Genomic DNA, 19,876 nt, shown 5'->3' with positions numbered 1-19,876 from the left:
CGCGGCTCTCGCGAGAGCTCCCGGGCTCGCTCGCGCCCTCCGCCATAGAGTCTCGCGGCGGGGCGGCCGCGCGCCGGGCGGGTCACGTGGCCTGCAGGGGGTGAGGGGTCGGCCATGGCGGCCGCGGGGTGAGGGCTCGTCGGGGTCGGGACCGGGCGGTCATGGAGGTGTGGAGCCTGGAAGGGACCTTTGAGGTCATCCCAGGACCTTCCACCGTCAGCCCAGCACCGCCACTGTAACCCCTCTAAACCAGTGAACCCATCGCCCAGTGCCAGGGTGGAACACCTTGAACACCTCCAGGGATGCTGACTCCACCACTTCCCTGGAAGACGTATTCCTTTGTCTGACCACCCCATAAGTGCTAACCTGTGTCATACGATAGCTCAAATATCTAATCTCGTACTGGACACGTTTATGCTTAATCAAGTGAAAGATAAAAATGTTAGATGTTCACTACGTGCCACGACCAGGCTGGAGTGGTTTTGTTTGCCTGAAGTTACATCACAATTTCTTTTACAACTTCAGTGCCAATTTTATACAAGTAATTGTAATCTTAGAACTAGACCCAACAGGATACTGATGAAATATACAGATGTAAAATGCAGCACAGACACGAATTGCCTGATCATCCCAAATGTACATCATCTTTAAGATCCTGTGTGTGCAGAGGAAATTTAACCTCAAAGACTTCTCATGTGATTAGCTGATCTTCAACTTCATATTTTTGTGTCTGTAACAATTGAGGTACAATGTTTTATCTCATTGTTTAAATCTCTGTGTAAATCTCATGGAGTTTGGGTGTTAAACTTAGATTCTCTATTCCTGCAGTAATTGGTGAAGGAGTATTAAGAATGTTCTCATCTGACTGCAATTAGAATTTCATATTAGCTTTGTTAATGAAATGAAAAGATGGAGGGAAGATTATATATATATATCCCTGTCTTAAAAATCTTAACATATCAGGAACAGGTAGAATATCATTAAATAATGACAGTGAATAATGAATATGATTTATGAAGGGTATGCACATTAATTATCTTCCATGCAGGGTACTGCAATCACCCATTTAGTCACAGGTTAAGGTAATTAAATACTGTTCTTGCTATTGGAGAGGTTCCAGACCTTGGTCCCCAAAGATGTGACATTGCATTTTCACTAACCTAACTGGCTTCATTAATAAAAAAATTAAGAATTAATCCAATTAAAATGTATTGGAGGGATCACAATGTATTTTCCTCTTAAATCCATTTAAACATTTGTGAGATTCATGTATACTGAAGAGAAGTATGGGAATGAAATTGCCTTTTAACTCTGAAACATAATTAAAACAATCTGGTTGAAAAATCATACATGCTGAAAACTCAATGCCTGCATGTGGATATTTAAATAAAAAATGTCAACAGAAGTCTCGCGAACCTGAGGACAATAAATATTGTTAAAGCTGTTTCCTGGCTCTTCTTTCCCTCTTGCATAAAAACTTGGTATTCTAAACCTCTGAGCTGCTGACTACTTCAGCTCCAACTACTTCATAAACCACTTTTTTTTTTTTTTTGGTTTGTTTGTTTTTGTTTTTGTTTTTTGTGAGTTTGACACCATAAAGAAGGACAGAGCTTTCTTTGCAGTCCAATGGAGGCTGAGATCAGCAGGAACTGCTGATGTTCAACATCCTTCAGGTTCAGTCTGTGACAACTATGGGCAGAGCTAAAAACAACTTCTGTCTAATCCTGTTTTGCCTGGAACATTCCAAGAGTGAGCAGAAGAATGATGACACCACACATAGCCAGCCAATGTTCCCATGAGAACAGGGTCTGTAAGTGCTAATCTGCATTTTTCTGACTGCTACAAAATTCTCTTGGGGGGAGGATGCCTGTGCACTCACTGGATAATAATGAAAACCTGATTCAATCAATTGTCTATGAAGCAAAGCATCTTTCCATTCCTATAGCAGGACTCAAGCTAGGTGGAGCATTATCACTTCAGCATTTAAAGTATACTTTAAATCCTTACTTTTAGTAAGCATTTTGTAAGGAACAGAACATTAACCCATACTGTTGCCAAACACTGGTATTTATTACTAGTGACAGTGGCACACCATGTATTACCCACATAAACACATTATTTCTGCACATTATTTCTGTACAACCATATTGTTCAAATTGTTTCTGATGAATAAGTTCCAGTGGTGTAGGTGGCAGCTAAAATGTAAAGTCCCCACACAGACCTTTTCCATCCTGTCACAACATTGACAAAGCACGAGTGCACCTGCAGTGCTGAGCTGAGTGTGGTGTGCTGCTTTTTCTACCAGTGGATAAAAGCAAATGGTGCCTTTTATTTGGCATCAACATTGTTTAAATTCTGTTTTAATATTCTTTCAAATTCTGTTTGTCCATCATAACAAAGACAGACATGTAGTGGGTACATAATTTTCTCTGCTCTTTCCTTCCTGAGAATCAAGTCCTAATAACATGGCATTGATTATAATTCAGAGATTCTTATTACAACTGCAAAAGATTAAATCTCTCCTTTATTATGAAAGCAGGGATTTCAGAATTGTTTACAAACAGCCTAAATCCTCAGGCAATACCTGTGCATACTCATTTCCAGTACCCTTGCTTTTGTTTTGGAAATGTCAGGATACTGTCAGATAATTGTCAGTTTTATTTTTCATGAGTACAATTGCACATGCCAATGGAAATATAAGGATATTATTTCTGAAGTTAAGCTGCTTTAATACTTCATAATTATTCAAATTGTTTTCTGCTAAGACCCAAAAATTCCAGAGCATTTCCAGCCTTGAGTTTATCCTGTAAAAACAAAACACATATATATGTTTGTGCTTAGCTCATATTTAACTCAAATGCTTTTACTTGTGCTTTTAAAAAGGGCTACTGCAAAGAGACTGAAGGGTCTCTTCCACTCTTTGCAGAAATCAGTGTATTACACTGATTTTTCAGTGGTTTATCTCAAACAGAGACTTAAAAAGGAGGGAAAGCCCCTCAAATGTAAAAATCATACCTTCAGTTTATGGTCAAAATCATCCATTGAATCAATCAGTTTTCCAGGTTCCAGTTCCCCAAGTGGAAAAGGGTAATCTGTCCCCAAAATAACTTTGTCCTGGTAATAAAAAAAAATTGTACATTTTGTAGTAACATTAAACAATAGAGCTTAAATAATATTGATATTAATGTGAGGCAATATTATAGTAACATTAATATTATATTTGGAACGTGTAAATTTTAATTTTTTTTATTTTAAATTTATTTTTACTTAATGTTAAACAATAGGGTATGTGCTTTCTGGAATGTATAATAAAGTACAAGAAATTAGATGTATATGTTGGACTGATTAATTGTGAAAGTGAGTATGAAGATTGTAATTTCCACTAGGAAAAGAACAAACCTTGAAAACAATGACTCAAGAGTTTTTTGGATAAATTTTATTTGGAAAAAAGTGTAGGTTATTTAGTAATCATTTTTGTGGTGTCTAACTGAAGTTATAGTATTTTAATTCTGATAAGAAGAAAGTTGAAAATACAAATCCCAGGTCTGTGGCATGAGTGTCTATTGCTTGGGTGAATAAAACACAGTTAGAACTTGTTATAATGTTTGAACTCTGTTACCAGAGTTCAGTATTGAAATAGGGTGAAGAAAACACCATTCAGTTATTTTCTGAGATGGTTTCTTTTTCTTACCCAAATGCTTTTTAAAAATTTTTTTAATCTCCACTAGATGTCACCCAAAAGTCTCTGAAAGAAACCTTCACCCAAAATCTAAACAGAAGGGACACATTCTATTGTTCTCTCCTATGTTCTGTCCTGTGTTCTAATTTATTATAGAAGAATTAACATAAGATTAACATAGGAAATTTTATACCCTTTGTCTAAAAAATCCAGTTCTGAGCATAGACTAAACAAAATAGATTTGGAAGTGTGCACTTTGAAGCAGTTAAATATATTTCTTTTTATTTATAATATTCAATTAAATACCAAGATGCTTTATTCGGATAAGAAAAACAAATTGTTTTTATTATTTATTTTATGTTAAATAAACCCAATTAAAAAACATACCAGGTTTATATGAAAGAATGGATTTCTAAGTAAAAGAGAAGGAAACATAGAATTTATACAGAAACATAGAATAGAAACCCCTGTTTATTATGGAAAGTCATGTACAAAAGGAAGGTTTGTATATTCTTATTTCCATCTCCTGTATATTAAACAAGAAAGAAATCCCACATCCTTACTGGAATAATATATATTTTTCTTTTCCTTTCTGTGTAGATGGATCTTTTCCCTCTATTTGAAAGTATTTCACAGCCAATCATGGGATCTATTCATTAGCAGTAAAATTAAGAGCTGTAAATCAGTAAGAAAAAATTAGAAACAGCATTCTTGCTGTGCTCTCAGTGATCTCAGGCTGTTCATTTGTACCCTTTGAGCTTGGTTTGTACCCATCTATAAAATGGGGGTTGCAAGACCCATCTTTAGCAGCCAGCTTCAGAGGAGTGCTGTGAAGCCTCTGCAGATGAATAATGCTCCTAGCATAAGGGAAGTACTGTTATATTATTCCAAACCATATCAACAAAGTCCATTTTCCCTAGAAGACTTGGAGGTCGATTCCTTAATTAGCGCATCTGTCCTATTAGAGAGGTACATGGGGCTAATGATTAACTTCAGTGGACCCTGCTGCTCAGCACAACTTTTTTCACAGTAATAACGACTCAAATATGAAAATGAATCTCAAAAAGCTTTTAGCAGGACTCCATCCTTTTCCATAAAGAAAAAAAATTATTTGCCTTGAATTTTTCCTTCTTTCCTACTACCATGATTCACCTGGAAAAAAGTCCAGAACGCTATAGGTCAGTTCAGCTCCAACTTCTGGCCAGAGAATGCTTTGCCTTTGCATGATGGCTCTGGAGGAATCACCATGGGGAAGTTTTTGAAGAGATGCACTGAATCATTTAATCCCATGTCAACCCAGTTCTTCACTTTTTATAGCCGGCAACGTTGGGGATTTTGTGTTTACTTGTATTCACCTCATGCTACCTCATCACGGGGGGAGAGGACTGCAGCAATTCTATACTCTTACACAATTCTTCCTCAGAAATGTGTATTTCTGCTTCCATCCCCAATTAACCTGCACCCCAAACTAAGAAGGGATGAGATTAAATGGACACGACTCATCACAGCTGAAATGGATTTTAACATTGATCAGCTCAAGGCCAGCACGCCGCAGGCTGGTGCCAGGCAGTGGCTGCTCCCCAGGGACCCAAAGCCATGTCCAAGCACATCTTCCCTCACACTGATGCCCTTCCTGCACAGCTCTGAGCTGTTCTCTGGAGAGCTGGCCTATTTCAAACCTCCAGCTCACAAAGTTACAGTGTCAGCCTCAAGACTCCATCACATTGTTTTTAGCCTAGCATTTATTAATCTTCTATGTGTTACTCTGCCAGCACATGACTGCACTGAAAGCGCTGAGGTGTTTGGTGTTTCTTTAAGTGTTTGACTCATGGAAGGGTGTTATGTGAGAATGTCAACTTTCCTTAGAAAAACAGGGAACTTTTTAATCTTCATGGTTATAAAATAAAGTTTGAAATCGTGATGTGAATGTTTTTGTTTTCAGGGACAAAACGCCTTAGGCTACTGAAAAGAGAAAGAAGTTTCTCCTGAGTGTAAAAAACATTTATGTTTTTGGTATCTGACTCATGACTTTTCAGCACTAGGATTGCACCTGATGTCACATTGTTTTGGGCTCAAAATACTCAGAGAATTAAAGATACCAATATCCTGTGTGGCCAAATTTATTGTGTTAAGACTCTTACTTTTAAAAGTCTTTTGACAAAATAAATAAGATATCAGAGAGGCTAATGCTGAGTGACTTTTAGATTATCTAATTACAGTCCATAATCTCTCTCTCCTCAAAGAACTAAATTCCAGTTGCAAAGACTAATCACAACTAAGGATCAGAGTCTATGTGCAGCTTCTTAAGATGAAAAGTAGAGAAATTAAAGTGTGGTTCAAAGACAGAAACTTTTCCAAAATAACAATAGTTTAGAGCAGCCTTGAGATGCAAAGCTGACTCTGAAGCAGAAGTGCCCTGAGACTCATGTGCTACACAAGTTCAGACAGAAAAAAACTTCAATTCTTCAGCAATGGATTCAGCATCCTATTGTGCTTTCTGTTTTTCCCTTTTTTGCTGCTTTGCTCTCGACATCTACAGTTCAGCTTAACAGATTCAGATCACAAAAAGAATCTGTGGTTCCATGCAGACTGAGTCACACAGCTGTTAATTTACCAAGGTCTTTCTAACAATGGCAATACATATCTCCCAACATTTTAAGATGGGTAAAAAGGGAACAAACAAGTGACCTTTTCTCCTTGCACTGCCAATTTGAAATTCAAGAGCTAGACTCATCCTGTGTACTAGAATTGCACGTGGAACAAAAATATACTTAGAATGAACATGGTCTGGATTTGGGGAGATTTATCAGAAAGGGAGGTAACAGAGGCAAGTATTGATCTGTTACTCCATAAGCCTTTAGGTGTCTTGTAAAATGGATGTGCACATCACACAGAGTAAAATTTTAAAATCTATTGTAAAAAACACCTTAAAGCCACTTGCTTATTCTAAGCTACAGTTTCAAAAGATAATGCCTATCAAAAACTACTGGGCTGTGGACCATGATACATTTGCTATTTAGAGGTTGGTAACAGAATTTAAAAGAAATCAGTGTTGGGCAGGAACCCTAGTATTTTATTAGTAACCCATCTGGTGCTCAAAATTAATCCCTGGCACAGAGATGGCAAATGCCACCCGAGTTAATACCCACTGATGTCATCAGAACTTTCCAGCTTATTAGCAGATCTTTCTTGAGTAAATTGACCTGGCTTTTATCTTAGTTCTTTCTAACGGAAAGAGGCTCCAGGGCAGGATTTTGGCCACATTTTATGGGGCTTCTTCCATAAATCTATTTTTGGTTCAGGGTGGGTTTAACAAAAAAGATATTGTCTCCACTCCTTAGAGCTGCAGGTTATTGTATTGTACAAACATACACACTTCACAAAAGTTCCCATACTATTGTTTCAAGCTGTAGCTGTGCTGTCACATGATTTAATTTTCCATGAATCTTCAAATGCAAAGTTTTCCTAAAAGGCACAAGTTCTGCAGGGAACATGCAGGCACAAGTCCAATCACAAAGCTACAGACTTCCTGCAGCATGAACTGAAAACCCACCAATTTTAAAGTGTGATACCTGAGCTCAGAGTACCATAATAAAGAAAGCAATAGTGCTGCATTGCTATTTTTGTCTGGCCTAGGCAAGTCACTTCTGTACCAGTTCTAGAGCAGATTTATTGCAGTGACCTGTTCAGAATATTAGAGAGGGTAATGGGAAATCAACAGATCCTTTTTTTTTTTTTTTGTAGAAAAAACCCAATCAGCTGAGTGGTGTTTGTGAACTTTGGTCACATAGGAGGCCCTAATGACAGCAAAAGCCCCATACCATGTGAGCCTAGACACTGATGTACAGGAAACAGGACTGCAGCAGTTGAGACAAGAAAATCTCTGTCAGAGCTTGCATTTCTGATTTGACATCTGGTAGGTATCTGCCTCTGGCTGCACACACTCTGTGACGTGCAGAAATCAAGGTACAAAGACAAGTATCTAGCTGATTTGCAGTGATCCACTGGAAGCTGGCATGAGAGATGCCATCCTCAATCCTTTACTGAGCATTTACTAAATGAGAAGGGATTATTTGAATGTTTTAGGATATTTCTGTCCCATGCTGTACCTCATTTAAATGGTTTGCTAAACTACAAAGATTTCTTTACAAACAACTAAAATACTTCTGCAAGCCCATAATGATTCATTGTTTCTCTGAGATACTCACAAAGACTTTACTTATTACTGATTTTTTTTTCTGTCTATAACTACCCTAGTGGAAATACAACTTGATTTCTTCAAGCACACACTTTAATTTGAAAATTAAGCCATTTGAAAGAAGGCCTCCAACTTGAAGCAGTCTTTGCTTGAAGTCCCACCCTGAACAAGCTTAGAGAAGGTTGGAACTAAGGTTGACAGTGCATGATTTCCTGGATGAAACCCATTTCAATTAATCCATGTGGTAAAAGCATTATCAACATGGCAGAAGCCCATCAATTTATTTCACTGGGTGACATTTTCTTCCTGCTTTCTTCTTCTCTTCTCCTTTTTCTATTTCCTGGAAAATTACCTGAAGAATGACTCACCCACTTCTGGAAGCACTAAAACTCACCTCTCCAACTACACTTGTTAGCAGCCTTAGTGCCCCACGGTCGTGGACAAGAGAGTCTGTGTAAAATGAGCCAAGGTATTTTCTTGGATCCACCTTATTATCCATGGCACACAAATCAGGGCGCACATTGAATCCATGGGAGATTCGACCCACTGTGTATGGAAAAGCTCCACCTGCAAGAAGGAATTTTTAATAACTTTTAATAAGCTAAAAATATGTAAGAGGGGAAAAAAGCCACCTTATCACCAAAGATCTGTAAGTTTTCCTGTCAGCTCTTTACAGTGAAAGTGCTCTGCACCAGTGGTTTTTATTCCTTTACCTTCATTAGCCCCTTTCTCTGTTTTACTCACTTTTTCACTGCTGTGATGCCCAAATTCCTCCTGCTGCTTCCCTGTCCCTTTCCTTAAACCACCTGCTGCCTCCTCTTCCTTTCTGTTTCCCTTAAAGGCTGTTGTAGCAGTTCAAACCCTGCAGGCTGGAGAGCATTCATAAAAGCCCTGTTATGATCTGTGAGACTGTCTTCTTTGGGGTGACAGTGCTCAGCTGGTGGCAGGCTTCACGTGGTGGCCCCATTGCCTGAGATACTAGAAAATACAACTGTGCCATGCTCAGCCAAAGAACAGGAGTTTCACATGGTACACTACTCACCTCCATGTGCAAAGCAAACTTTCAGCTTAGGGAATTTTTCAAAAACTCCTCCCATAATCATGGAGCAAATAGCCATGGTTGTTTCTGTTGGCATGCCTAAGAAGAAAAATGTCTTAATTGTATAAGAGCTTTACTTTTTGAACTTCCTATTTGATTTTGAAAAGTTATTTCTTCCATTAGCCTTGAGCCAACTGAAAAAGTAATAGTTGCAGGACAGCTGCCAAAGGTCATGCGTTATTTCTACTGGAGGGACACAGAGTTGAACTCTAATTAACTGAAATAAAGACACGGGCCTGGAAGTGAAGGTCTTCTGAATTCTCAGTCCAGTTTTTACTCCATGCCACTAGGACAGATGGTAGACAGGCTGGGTATGTCCTGAAATATCAAGTACAGGCCTGATTCCGATTATCCTTGCTCAAAGACAAATCTGGAATATGCCAGGGTGTCATCTCACATCTGCTTGTGGGTTTCTTTGGTGTGGAAAGTGGGGCAGATACATAGATTGATATTCCAACACAGATTTGGGGTTTGGTTATGACCAGGATGTCAGATCCTACAGTTTAGAACTAACTTGTCTCTCTCTTTGCTCCTGGCTGAGTTGGATGCACAGAGCAGGAATTTAGGTTCTTACAGCAAGCCTCAGCTTCTGATCACACCCAACATATTTAGAATATCATGCCATTTTAAACATCCAACTTTAGACATCCAGCTTGAAATTAGGAATGGAGCTACTCTCATCTATGGGGGAAACAACACCTATCCATCTCAAAGGGTTATGTTTCATTAATGTTTCACCATGTGCTCAGATGCAAAACCTTATTAGGCTTAGTAGGAAAATATTCTATTTACGCTTTGTTAATGCAATAATTTTATTTTCTTCTTAGATCTGTGTTGTTGAGCCTGCTCTGATTAAGATTAACTGACATTTAAGATAATGCACTGGTGTTTGGGACAGGAAGATTTTCCAAGCAGAACGTGTAGTAAATGAATGTTTTATATGTTTTTCAGAACTGGCGGCAGTGCAAAGCCATGAAAAATAAACCAGTGCAGAACAAAATACATGAGGGTAGAATCAGGTCTAAACAGCTCTGGGTAGCAGAAAAACCCTGTTCCTGTTATTCAGTGTTATGATTTACCCATCAAATGGGGAAAAAATGGAAACTAGATAATATCCTACATCTTCTGAGAGCTTTCAAAGTACATATTGTTTCAGCTACAGTTGATTTATTTCCTCTCTGACCAAGCTGTTTCTAAGAAATAACCCAGTAAATTCTAGGAAATGTTTGATTTGGCTTACTCTTTCATTTACTCCTTTATTTTTGAGGAGCTTTTTTCTGTGATGATTCACTTCTTCCTTGTTATCTGCTCTTTGTATTTAAGGCAAAAAAGAATTGTATATTGTGTTGCTAGTCTGAATAATTTTAATTCCAAGTATTTAAAAGAAATACTAAACAATCTTAGAAACAAATGACTGCTGAGTTTACACAAATAGTCTTAATACTAAAAAAAAAGAAAGACAGAAAAATGATCTTATTTTTTCTGTTCTTTTACTTTATTTGGCAACAATCTCCTGGGCATAATCCAGTTCATAAATGTAGGTTAAGCACAGTAAATATACACTTACCTATTAGCCAGGGAAACCAATATTTGGACATCCTCCCATCTATCTGCATGTCCCAGGGATGCACAAAGAGACAGCAATTTAATTTCTCAGCGGCCTGCAGCAAAAAGAAAAAGTCTAAATCTTGACTAATCATAGCAAAATGCATCTTAGATCTTAGTCATGCTTTTCAAAGACCTGCAAATCTGTACTGAGCAGTAGCACTAGTAATGAAAATGAAACAGGTAAGAACTATAAGCAATAGCTGGCTGTATTTACTCCTCTGAGCCGTATTCTGAAGTCCTCAATCAGCTTCACAGCTCTTCCTGTGACTACAGGACTGGAAGCCTAGATGATAACATCTCTTTAGTGAACCAAGTGTTTCTCAGAATAATGCAGTATAAAAATGCTTTTCCAGCTATGTTTTTCAGCCATCCTGTAGTATGAAACTCAGTTCAAGCAAACATTCATTTAGTTTCATTAAAAATATAAGAATGAATTCCCATTATGTCTTATAGAATCATTTGAGGATGGTTTTCCAGCTGCATTCAGAAATTTTTATTGAGTTGCACTACATTTGTGCCCTTTGGCCCTCTGTCTGGCTTAAAAGAATTAAAAAATATTCCTAATTCTTCCTAAGAGTTCAAAATCTGGTTGTATTCTGATCAATAATCCACCTCTACACAAGTATGGTAATTTCTCCAAAACTACTGACATCTTTGGAAAGGAAAACAGAAGACTAGTGTTGGATACCGACTCTGACTGTGTAATTTAACTGTGTGCTTAATTTTGAATACACAGTCATCAGAGTCATTCATATGCTTAACCAGGATTTAACAGCTTCATTTTATCAGATGTATTTCTGGACATGCTCTTGTTGCTAAGGAGATTATCACACATTTGAAAAATTTTGGTTTATTTACCCATACATGCATAAATAAAAGCTGCAACTTTTGGATAGTGGAGAATAATTGCCATCTACATTTGTAAACTAAAAATAGCAGCTCAATAACTGGCCTGGTAGTTTGGCAAAGTTAGTTATCCAATATGGCTTAATTTCATAATCTGTATTATCCAGAAATGTTTCTAAAAATGAAAGGGGTTACTTCCTACATGTGTGAAAGATAAGCTGAAGGATGTTCAGTATAAGAGAGAGATCCCAGAACAAGAGAGGGATCTCAGTAACAGAGAGACACGGAGTTGGAGAGTTCCAAACTGGAGAGAGTTCCAAGATGATGAAAGGACTGAGCATCTCTCCTGTGAGGAAATGCTGAGAGAACTGGGACTCTGGCCCCAAGGAGAGAAGATTCAGTGGAGATCAGGAAACATCAGGTTGCCCAGAGGATTGTGGAGTTTCCATCCTTGGAGATATTTAAAAGCCACCTGGGCATGGTCCTGGGCTGTAGGTGACTCTGCTTGAGCAGGGGGTTGGTTCAGGTGGCCCCCAGAGGCCCCTCCCAACCTCAGCTGTGCTGTGATTCCATAAATGTGGGCATCTCCAAGAACAGATGTGGATTCCTGACTGTGTATGGCCATAAAAACAAATAGTCCAGCTGCTGCACCAACAGAGCTTCGAAATAAATTGAGCATCCTGCAAAATAATCTCTGTGAATCAATTCTGAGATGACAGCTCTAATAACTTAAGAAACAGATTCAGAATGGACATTGATTAAACCCCTAATTTAGACAAATGACCACCCTCATCTGGACCTCAGACTATTTAAGAAATGCTATCTATTAATTCATTTGATAATCAATACATTCAGTTTGGAAATTTTGGTCCTGTTTACATAGTTGTGAGTGGTACTTTGGTGCTGTAGGCATCTGATAATCTCAGGGAGTTTTATCAATTATTTCAATAGAATACAGTGACTTGAACTCAAATGCAAACAGTGCAGAATGTATTTGATATTGCACTTACCCTCACAAATTAAGAAGGCAGATCGACAGTGAGAACTTGTATAATAAAACAAATTTTTTTATTCATTATTATAAAATATGTTTCAGAAATCATTGTATTATTGCCATTATATCCTATAAAGAAAGAATTATCATTTACAATTAAAGCTGAGTCTCTCTGATCACTAGGTAGATTAGAAGGTTCAGATGATGACTGAATGTGCTCTAAGATACTTTTAGACAGATTTCCATATCACAGTATTCCCCCAAAGAAGGAAAGCAGCAGCTACTCACAGCGTAAATAGCGTGCAGCTCTGGGGCATTCAGGTTCCACTCATTGACATGAGATCCTATCTGCACTCCAGGAAATCCAAGTTCATTCACACAGCGATGCATTTCCTTCACTGCCAGGTCTGGAGCTTGCAGAGGTAACGTGCCCAGCCCAATAAACCTCTTGGGGTACTTTTTTACCGTAGCAGCTAAGTCATTATTTAATATCTGAGCGAGATCTAAAGTATCCTGAGGTTTGGCCTGGTAAGATACGAAGCAGAACAGTACATTTAAATATAGTTCTCAAATGCTATCACCTTTGGAAGTTATTGGATAAATGTCATTGCAAACAACTGATAGACAAGGTTTGGACCCAAATTTGCTTTGCAGTTCTGAATAGTTGGAAAACAGTAGGGCTAAATTCTGCCTTGCTTTAAAACCTCTGGGTGCAGTTCTGCTTCTTCTCTTGAATATTTTATCAACTGCTGTTGCCTTTACTGCTGAGGATGAGTGTAATAAAGCCCAGGTTGCTGATGCACATAAGTATCTGGTCTTTTGTGTAAAGCAGTCCCCTGTTTTTGTTTACCAATGCAAAAACCTCAGTATATAATTTTTATACATAGCAATGAATATTTACTCTCCTATTACTGGAGCTGAAAAAATAAAAATAAGAAATGTGAGATGCTGGAGCATATGAATTCTACAGAGACAGCTTGGACAAACTTCTCTAACATTTAGAAGTAGATAACATCCGTAATTCTAATAAGAAAGTGCGATATTCATACAATCAATCAGTTCCCACCACCCCATACATATTTAATGGAAAATATTCCCTTAGATACCAGAATAAAATTCTGAGGAGATGTTACTCTCAAGAAATTCTGAATATCAATGGTATTTCTTATATATGGGCTTAACACAATGGTTTTTAATGCACAAATCCATTTACATATAAACATCTTGACCTGTACACGTTGCTTAATAGTCACATTCAGAATGTATTTAGAACAGCATTGTGCTGTGATTTATCTCCTCAGCTTATCTTTATTTCTTTGAAGTATTCAAGATCACCATGTGGGGAACATAGAAACTTAAATTTGCTCCTGAATTTTAAAATTCAAAGCATGCTAGGTTAATGAGTCCCATGCCACATTAAAAAGAAAGTGGGACAAGGCCACAAATATATCTGTTATGTCTTTTTTTTTTTTTTTCCTGAGAAAATACTGGTTGATGTCTAGTTTTCTTAGAATGTGTATGTATATATCTGCCTGCTAACCATGGATTCATGTACATATTTTTTTCTCATCATTTCCAGCTGCTCTCATAAGGCCCCAAGAAGAAATTCAGTTGTTTCATCTTTTCTCACTGTGTGTGCTCCAGTGTGGAGCTTTGCCAGGACATCCTGCAGACATCTTCTCATACCTGCACTACTTTCTTTTTTTGCCTTTTTGTTTTCACAGCAGAACAATTCTAGTGACTAAATCAATTTGTAGGAAGAGGCTTTTGCATTTAAAGATGTTGCCACATATGAATTACAAAATAGGTTAAGTGGAACCTACCCAGTAGCTGAACATTACAGGGACTGTGGACAGGACTTGGACGGTGACTCCTGAGTAAGAAAAAGAAAATATTAATGCTTTCCTTTTTTGTTGTCTGTTTTTGATAAAATGTTACAAATAAGAAAGTACTTTGGTTTGAGAGGCAGAATGTAAAAGCTTTAATGATAAGAAAGATTTAACAGTGACATGGAAAAATTATTTTTTTTAAATTAAGGATCATGGCAACAAACCTCATACTGTATAAATTTATTAGGATTTGGATATTTTTGCTAAATAGAAAGAAAAAAACCACTACCATATTCATACCAGATAATTTGTGAAATTAGTTTTTTTGATTTTAAAAGTATTTAGTATGCACATGTACAAACAATTAAAAAAGCAATTTAGTATTACTCTCACATGAATGAAACTGACATTAAACCAACAGAATACAGTAATTCAAGTTTACTTTGGGGTTAATTTCTNTTTACTTTGGGGTTAATTTCTTATATATATATATATATATATATATATATATATATATATATATGTATATTAAATAAATAAATGAATTAGCCCAAAGATAAATAACATTATGTTAACAATGCTTGTTAAACAATGTTATCCTAAGTGTTCCCAAAGCTGTATTGTGTTAGGAATCATTCATCTTGTGTCTGAACTACTGAGGCTGTAAATATAAAAGAATCTTCCTGTTTTCAGAAAAGCTTTGATATTAAAAATAAAAATAATTAAGTCCATGTTGTTTTGTTCCTGCTCAAACACAAATCTATATCATAACACTGTGTGTGACAGGAGTGAAAAAAATGAACCTGGCAGACAAACAAACAGTAAATAATAATTAGGAATTCACAAAATAGTTACATGCAAAACTGTTTTGGTGGTTTTTTTAGGTCTGCTTGTAGTATTTTTGCACATATCTTGTCATGCTTTAAAAAAATTATCTTGGCTGTTAGTAGTAAAATGACTAAACAAAAGATGGCAGAAAAAACTCTAGGAGAATGAACTCTAAGACAATGACTTGCCAAAACATTTGAATTATTAAAATGATTTATCCTCCTCCTCAGAAGTTTAAGTAGGAAACAAGAGGAGAAGCTGACTCAGATTGCTACAAGATATTATTAATATTATGTACAGCAGCAATTGTTTAGGGGTAAGGATTAGGTCTGCAAAATTACATAAATACTGAATTATCGAAGCTGGATCATCCATCAATATGGATTCTTGATAAGTCTGTTGAAAACATTCTCCATGTTTTCCACAATAACCTTTGTATCTGTTTTCAACCCATTTTTACACTTCTGAGCAAATTTAACATAAACCTTAAAGTACATTTCCAAGCTGACTGTTCCTAGACATTAGCTTTAGGAAGAAGAATCAGTCTCTACTTTTTTACCCTCTTCAGAGGGTTTTGCAAAAGATAAAATAACAAGGAAAGGCAGTTAGGATGAACTGATATATTTTCTCAGATGTGATGATTTGTGTCACAGAACCATGATGTTAATTACTTATACAGCTCGTTTTATTGAGTTACATGGATAGCTTGTTTTATTGAGTGGATCAAGACAGAAGTATGTACATCAATTAGACCTAGGACATATGATTAGGAGAACTAATTGAGTCTCTTTGGTCCACTGGAGACCATTTCTTATTACCAGCAAGATTTCTGGGGTGTTACACAAACAAAGCCTTTTAACAGCCAAGCTCGAAGTTATCTCTCTGAGTTAAAAATACCTTTCAGTGACTGATTCTAGATTTTGTTCATCTGGGAGACTCCTTGCATCTTTGTCCCAAAATCATGCCATGTTTGAAGGTTAAATTTTTGGGTATAATCTATCTCAGCCTGTGTAAGAGAAAGCAGATTTTGAACTAAGTAGCTACAGCTTTCTAAACCAAAAAGGAATCAATGTGGTCCATATTCTCTATCATTAGCTGAGCAGTAAGGATGAAAGAATGAAAAACACCACACATTTTTTTCCCCCACATAATTAATTGGCTGCTGTCTGTATTCTGGAGTGCTGTAATAAAAAGGGACATTTTTAGGGCACAAGTCACCAGATGGTGCTGTAACATACAGGTTTAGATTTTTTATTAACCAAGTGAGCACTGTTTAGTTCATGAGGAAATATTGTGATGCTGCTTTCATGATACATTTTCTTTTCTGGAGAGCTGCTGCAAAAATTGGAAAAAAAAAAATCCTCCTGTGTTTTCTCTTTGTCTTCAACAAATATATGGGGCAGAACTGTTTTGTAGAAACTTGCCATTTGTGCTGAGGGAAATATCTGAAAGAGAAGGTTGCCCAAAGGCTATTTATGATCCACTCTGTAGTGGAGTGATTTGGTAATCCCCAAAATCCCTGAGCTAACTCAGAGAAACATTACAGTCTAGTCAAGGCATGTTTCTGTGACTCTTTGACAAGGCAGCCTATTTCAGAGTTTGCAAAGGCTTTCTGGTGTTCCCATTAAATGTCTAACAGTTGGAGTTTCAAATGCTACTTTTCCAGGGTGAAAATGAAGTAGATTAAAATTATCTAAATTGTGTTTACATAAATTGCCCACTACCTGGTGAGCTCCCAAGCTAGCCTAAGTTAGGTGTTGCACTAAACCTCCCTAAGAGGAATAACCCAGAGTGTCTCCTAACACAGAATCACAGAATAATTTAGGTTGGAAAAGACCTCTAAAGTCACTGATTCCAACCATTAATCCAGTTCTACCAAGCCCACCACTGAACCATGTCTCCAAGCACCATATCTACACATCCTTTACATCCCTGCAGGGATGGGGACTCCACCAGGGCTCTTCCAGGTCTTGACAACACTTTTAGTGAAGAAATTTTTCATAATATCCAATCTAAAGCTTCCCCTGGTGCAATTTCAGGCAATTTCTTGATGTTTATTACTCGTTATCTTGGAGAAGAGACCAACTCCCTGCTGGCTGCAACCTCTTTCATGTGCATGTCAAGGGTGATAAGGCCTGAGAGGAGGAAACAATAATCATAAAGATGCTACTTGTTCAATATCTGCTCATTTTAAGCAATTCAGGTGTTTGTTCCTTATGAAAAGTTGAAGATACTCAAGCTGTGTCTACTAAAACTGATTCAGGCTTCAATCTAAGAAAAAATAATCTTTAGTAAGATAATATTTCTCTTACAAAAGTAACTTGGAATTACAATATTAATAAGAACTAGTAAAAATAATTGATCAGCCTAGAAAATCTTTCCTTTATTCTCAGTCTCCATCTTACAAACCTTATTTAGTGGCTTGCATGTAACATGATGGAAAATAAATTTGCAAATTTGGCACCTGGTTAAGTTTCTAAATGAGGAAAACTCCCTTTTCTGGCAAAGTAATTGTACCAGTTCTTGCTCAGAGTCCTCCAGCAAAAGCAGAAGAGAGCTGCAACATGGCAAAATCGGAAAAAGGTATTAGAAAAGGAAACACATACAAGAGAATCCTATGTGTAAAAAGAGTATTTTTAATATTTGGAACAAAAATGAAAGGGATTCCTCCTCCTTGATGTGAATAACATTTGAACAGGAATGTATGGTGCCATTTCAAGTCTAGGGTCAGTCATCCTTACTTTTGTCAATGAGTTCCTTCATGCCTTAAATCCCACCAAAATTAATAAATTCTAATGGGGAATAAATTGCTTTTGAGAACAAGGAAAGTTATGGGCACAGGTTCCTTCTGAGTATCAAGCATGTCAGTTTCCAATAGTTTTCAACAGATTTAAACCAAGGCATTAGTATGCTAAACCTTCATTTTTGATATTGTTGTTAAGCACTTTCAGATGGACTGACAGAGAAGTTGTTATTCTAAATGAAGCACCAAGATTTGAATTCCTTTGTGGAGGTACCTGACTGGTCCATCTCTTTAATCCGTACTTCTGGATCCCAGCAGTTCTCTTGAATAACTCTAAAAACCTTCCCATCCTTCATCATCTTTGCCTGTCCCTGTAAAATGATATTTTCATACATTATAAATGTGACAAAGTAGTACCTGCTAATTTACAGTTCTTGAGTATATTGTGCTCCTTACAGAAATCCAGTGAATTTTGATCTTTTATTTCTATTCAGTAGGTATTTCTAAACAAAGGCTATTTTTAAAATAGATATGGGTAAGACAATAATTTATAGTTCAGATTTAATTATTCAGAACAATAAAAAGAATCCCCTTCCTTTTGCAATGTACATTATATTTATTTGGAAAAGATACCAGGTACCTTAATCAAAGTTTATCCTCAAACCAAATTTTGACCTCAAAACAATGCTCTAATTAAATCTGTGCTAAATTTTCCCTTTGGGTATGGATGTGTTCTTTTAAAGTCAATAGCATCACAATGATTCCTGTAACTACAGAAATAATTGTGCAACACAGTTAATGTCAGTCCAGTGATTTTTTATTCCCAGTGATACTGAGACAAAAGGATACCTATTGTGTACTCAGATTACGTTTTCAGCTTGTGATGAAAAAAAAATTGAAGAATTTGGGAAAAAAATCCCCCAAAAATCCCCAAAGTATAAACCCAAGACCTGAATTAATGTAAAGCCTTTCTCATATGCCACCAATTTTCAGACTAAGGAAGTTCAAAATGTTATCACAGTCATGAAATTTAAAACTGTTCCTTTATCACCATGGAAACTTTTAAAATTTCATATTTGGTTGTGTGTGAATTGTTCAAAGAAAGGCACAGTGTCACCACATTAAGCAAATTGTCTGTCACAATTAGGGGTACCCACCAGCTGCTACAGACACAACAGGACTTCTGTTGGCACAAACGGGGTGAGATACAATTCACCAACACCTGCAAGCCCATAGTATTTCTTGGTTGTTTTAATCTGCTATAGGGGTAAATGGAAAGGCAGAAGATCCCCTGATGCTGTGGGGTGGGTAAGTGCAGTCATGCACAGATGCACTGGGCAGGGAACACACTCCATCTGCAGGGAAAAACTGAAACCCACACTAGAAAACACAGCAGCTATTCCTTCACCTTCCCAGGAAACAGGAGCTCAGGGCAAGGCAGCCTTCCGGCCCTTGGAGAAAGGGATTTCTCTCTCCAAAGGCCCCTATCCTGTCAATTTTTCTAAAGAAAAAAACCTGTTAAATCAGAATATTTACTACTAGTGTGCTCAACTGGGGGAGGTTCTATCCGCTTCTTCTGAGAACTCAAACTGTTGTTAACCTTGAATTTGTTATTAACTTCATACATCATTCACAATTATACTGTCCTAATGAATATTTTAAAGCCCTCCTCAACAAATCTAAGTGTGCTGCCTTGGTAACCTGTCAAGTTACTTGTTAGCTGTATCATGGGTTGTGAAAATTACTTGAAATACTACAATTACAGGGTCCTGATCCCCTGGTGAAATACTTCAGGTTCTTGTAAAACCAGTTTTCCAACCTGATGGAGAGGTTTACTGGAGCCATACACTCAAACACATTAAGAAATAGTACATTGATGCAGGTTGTCCAATTAACAAAAAAATATTTGAGTGTCAAAAAAAGGCAGAGTAGAATTTCATCACATATGAATAGATGGACTATTCTATTCTATTCTATTCTATTCTATTCTATTCTATTCTATTCTATTCTATTCTATTCTATTCTATTCTATTCTATTCTATTCTATTCTAT

The 19,876-nt window shown here is 37.0% G+C and overlaps 1 protein-coding gene and 1 long non-coding RNA gene across 3 annotated transcripts in view; both read right to left on the bottom strand.

Annotated features, from left to right (window-relative positions):
• Nucleotides 1-2,049: 2,049 nt before the first annotated feature.
• The window catches only part of ACMSD (aminocarboxymuconate semialdehyde decarboxylase), a 22,039-nt gene continuing 4,212 nt past the window's right edge, over nucleotides 2,050-19,876 (bottom strand). The window contains exons 3-10 of one of the 2 annotated variants that reach the window (XM_015635466.2): nucleotides 18,099-18,195; nucleotides 14,248-14,297; nucleotides 12,713-12,949; nucleotides 10,544-10,637; nucleotides 8,920-9,015; nucleotides 8,272-8,444; nucleotides 3,016-3,114; nucleotides 2,050-2,804 (exon numbers count right to left, since the gene is read on the bottom strand). In XM_015635466.2, coding sequence (XP_015490952.1) covers nucleotides 2,742-2,804; nucleotides 3,016-3,114; nucleotides 8,272-8,444; nucleotides 8,920-9,015; nucleotides 10,544-10,637; nucleotides 12,713-12,949; nucleotides 14,248-14,297; nucleotides 18,099-18,195 — 909 coding nt within the window. In that variant the 3' untranslated portion in view covers nucleotides 2,050-2,741. Of the gene's footprint in view, nucleotides 2,805-3,015; nucleotides 3,115-8,271; nucleotides 8,445-8,919; nucleotides 9,016-10,543; nucleotides 10,638-12,712; nucleotides 12,950-14,247; nucleotides 14,298-18,098; nucleotides 18,196-19,876 lie in introns of those variants that run through there. The other variant, XM_015635467.2, reaches the window with a different exon arrangement.
• On the bottom strand, nucleotides 15,687-18,092 carry LOC117244708. The gene is made up of 2 exons (XR_004498271.1): nucleotides 17,143-18,092; nucleotides 15,687-16,526 (listed from the first exon to the last, which is right to left on the bottom strand). It is a non-coding gene; the product is annotated as an uncharacterized LOC117244708 (long non-coding RNA).

The sequence above is a fragment of the Parus major genome, chromosome 7, assembly GCF_001522545.3.
Source record: "Parus major isolate Abel chromosome 7, Parus_major1.1, whole genome shotgun sequence".
Taxonomy (NCBI): Eukaryota; Metazoa; Chordata; class Aves; order Passeriformes; family Paridae; genus Parus; species Parus major.
This window is presented reverse-complemented; position numbering and strand designations above follow the sequence as displayed.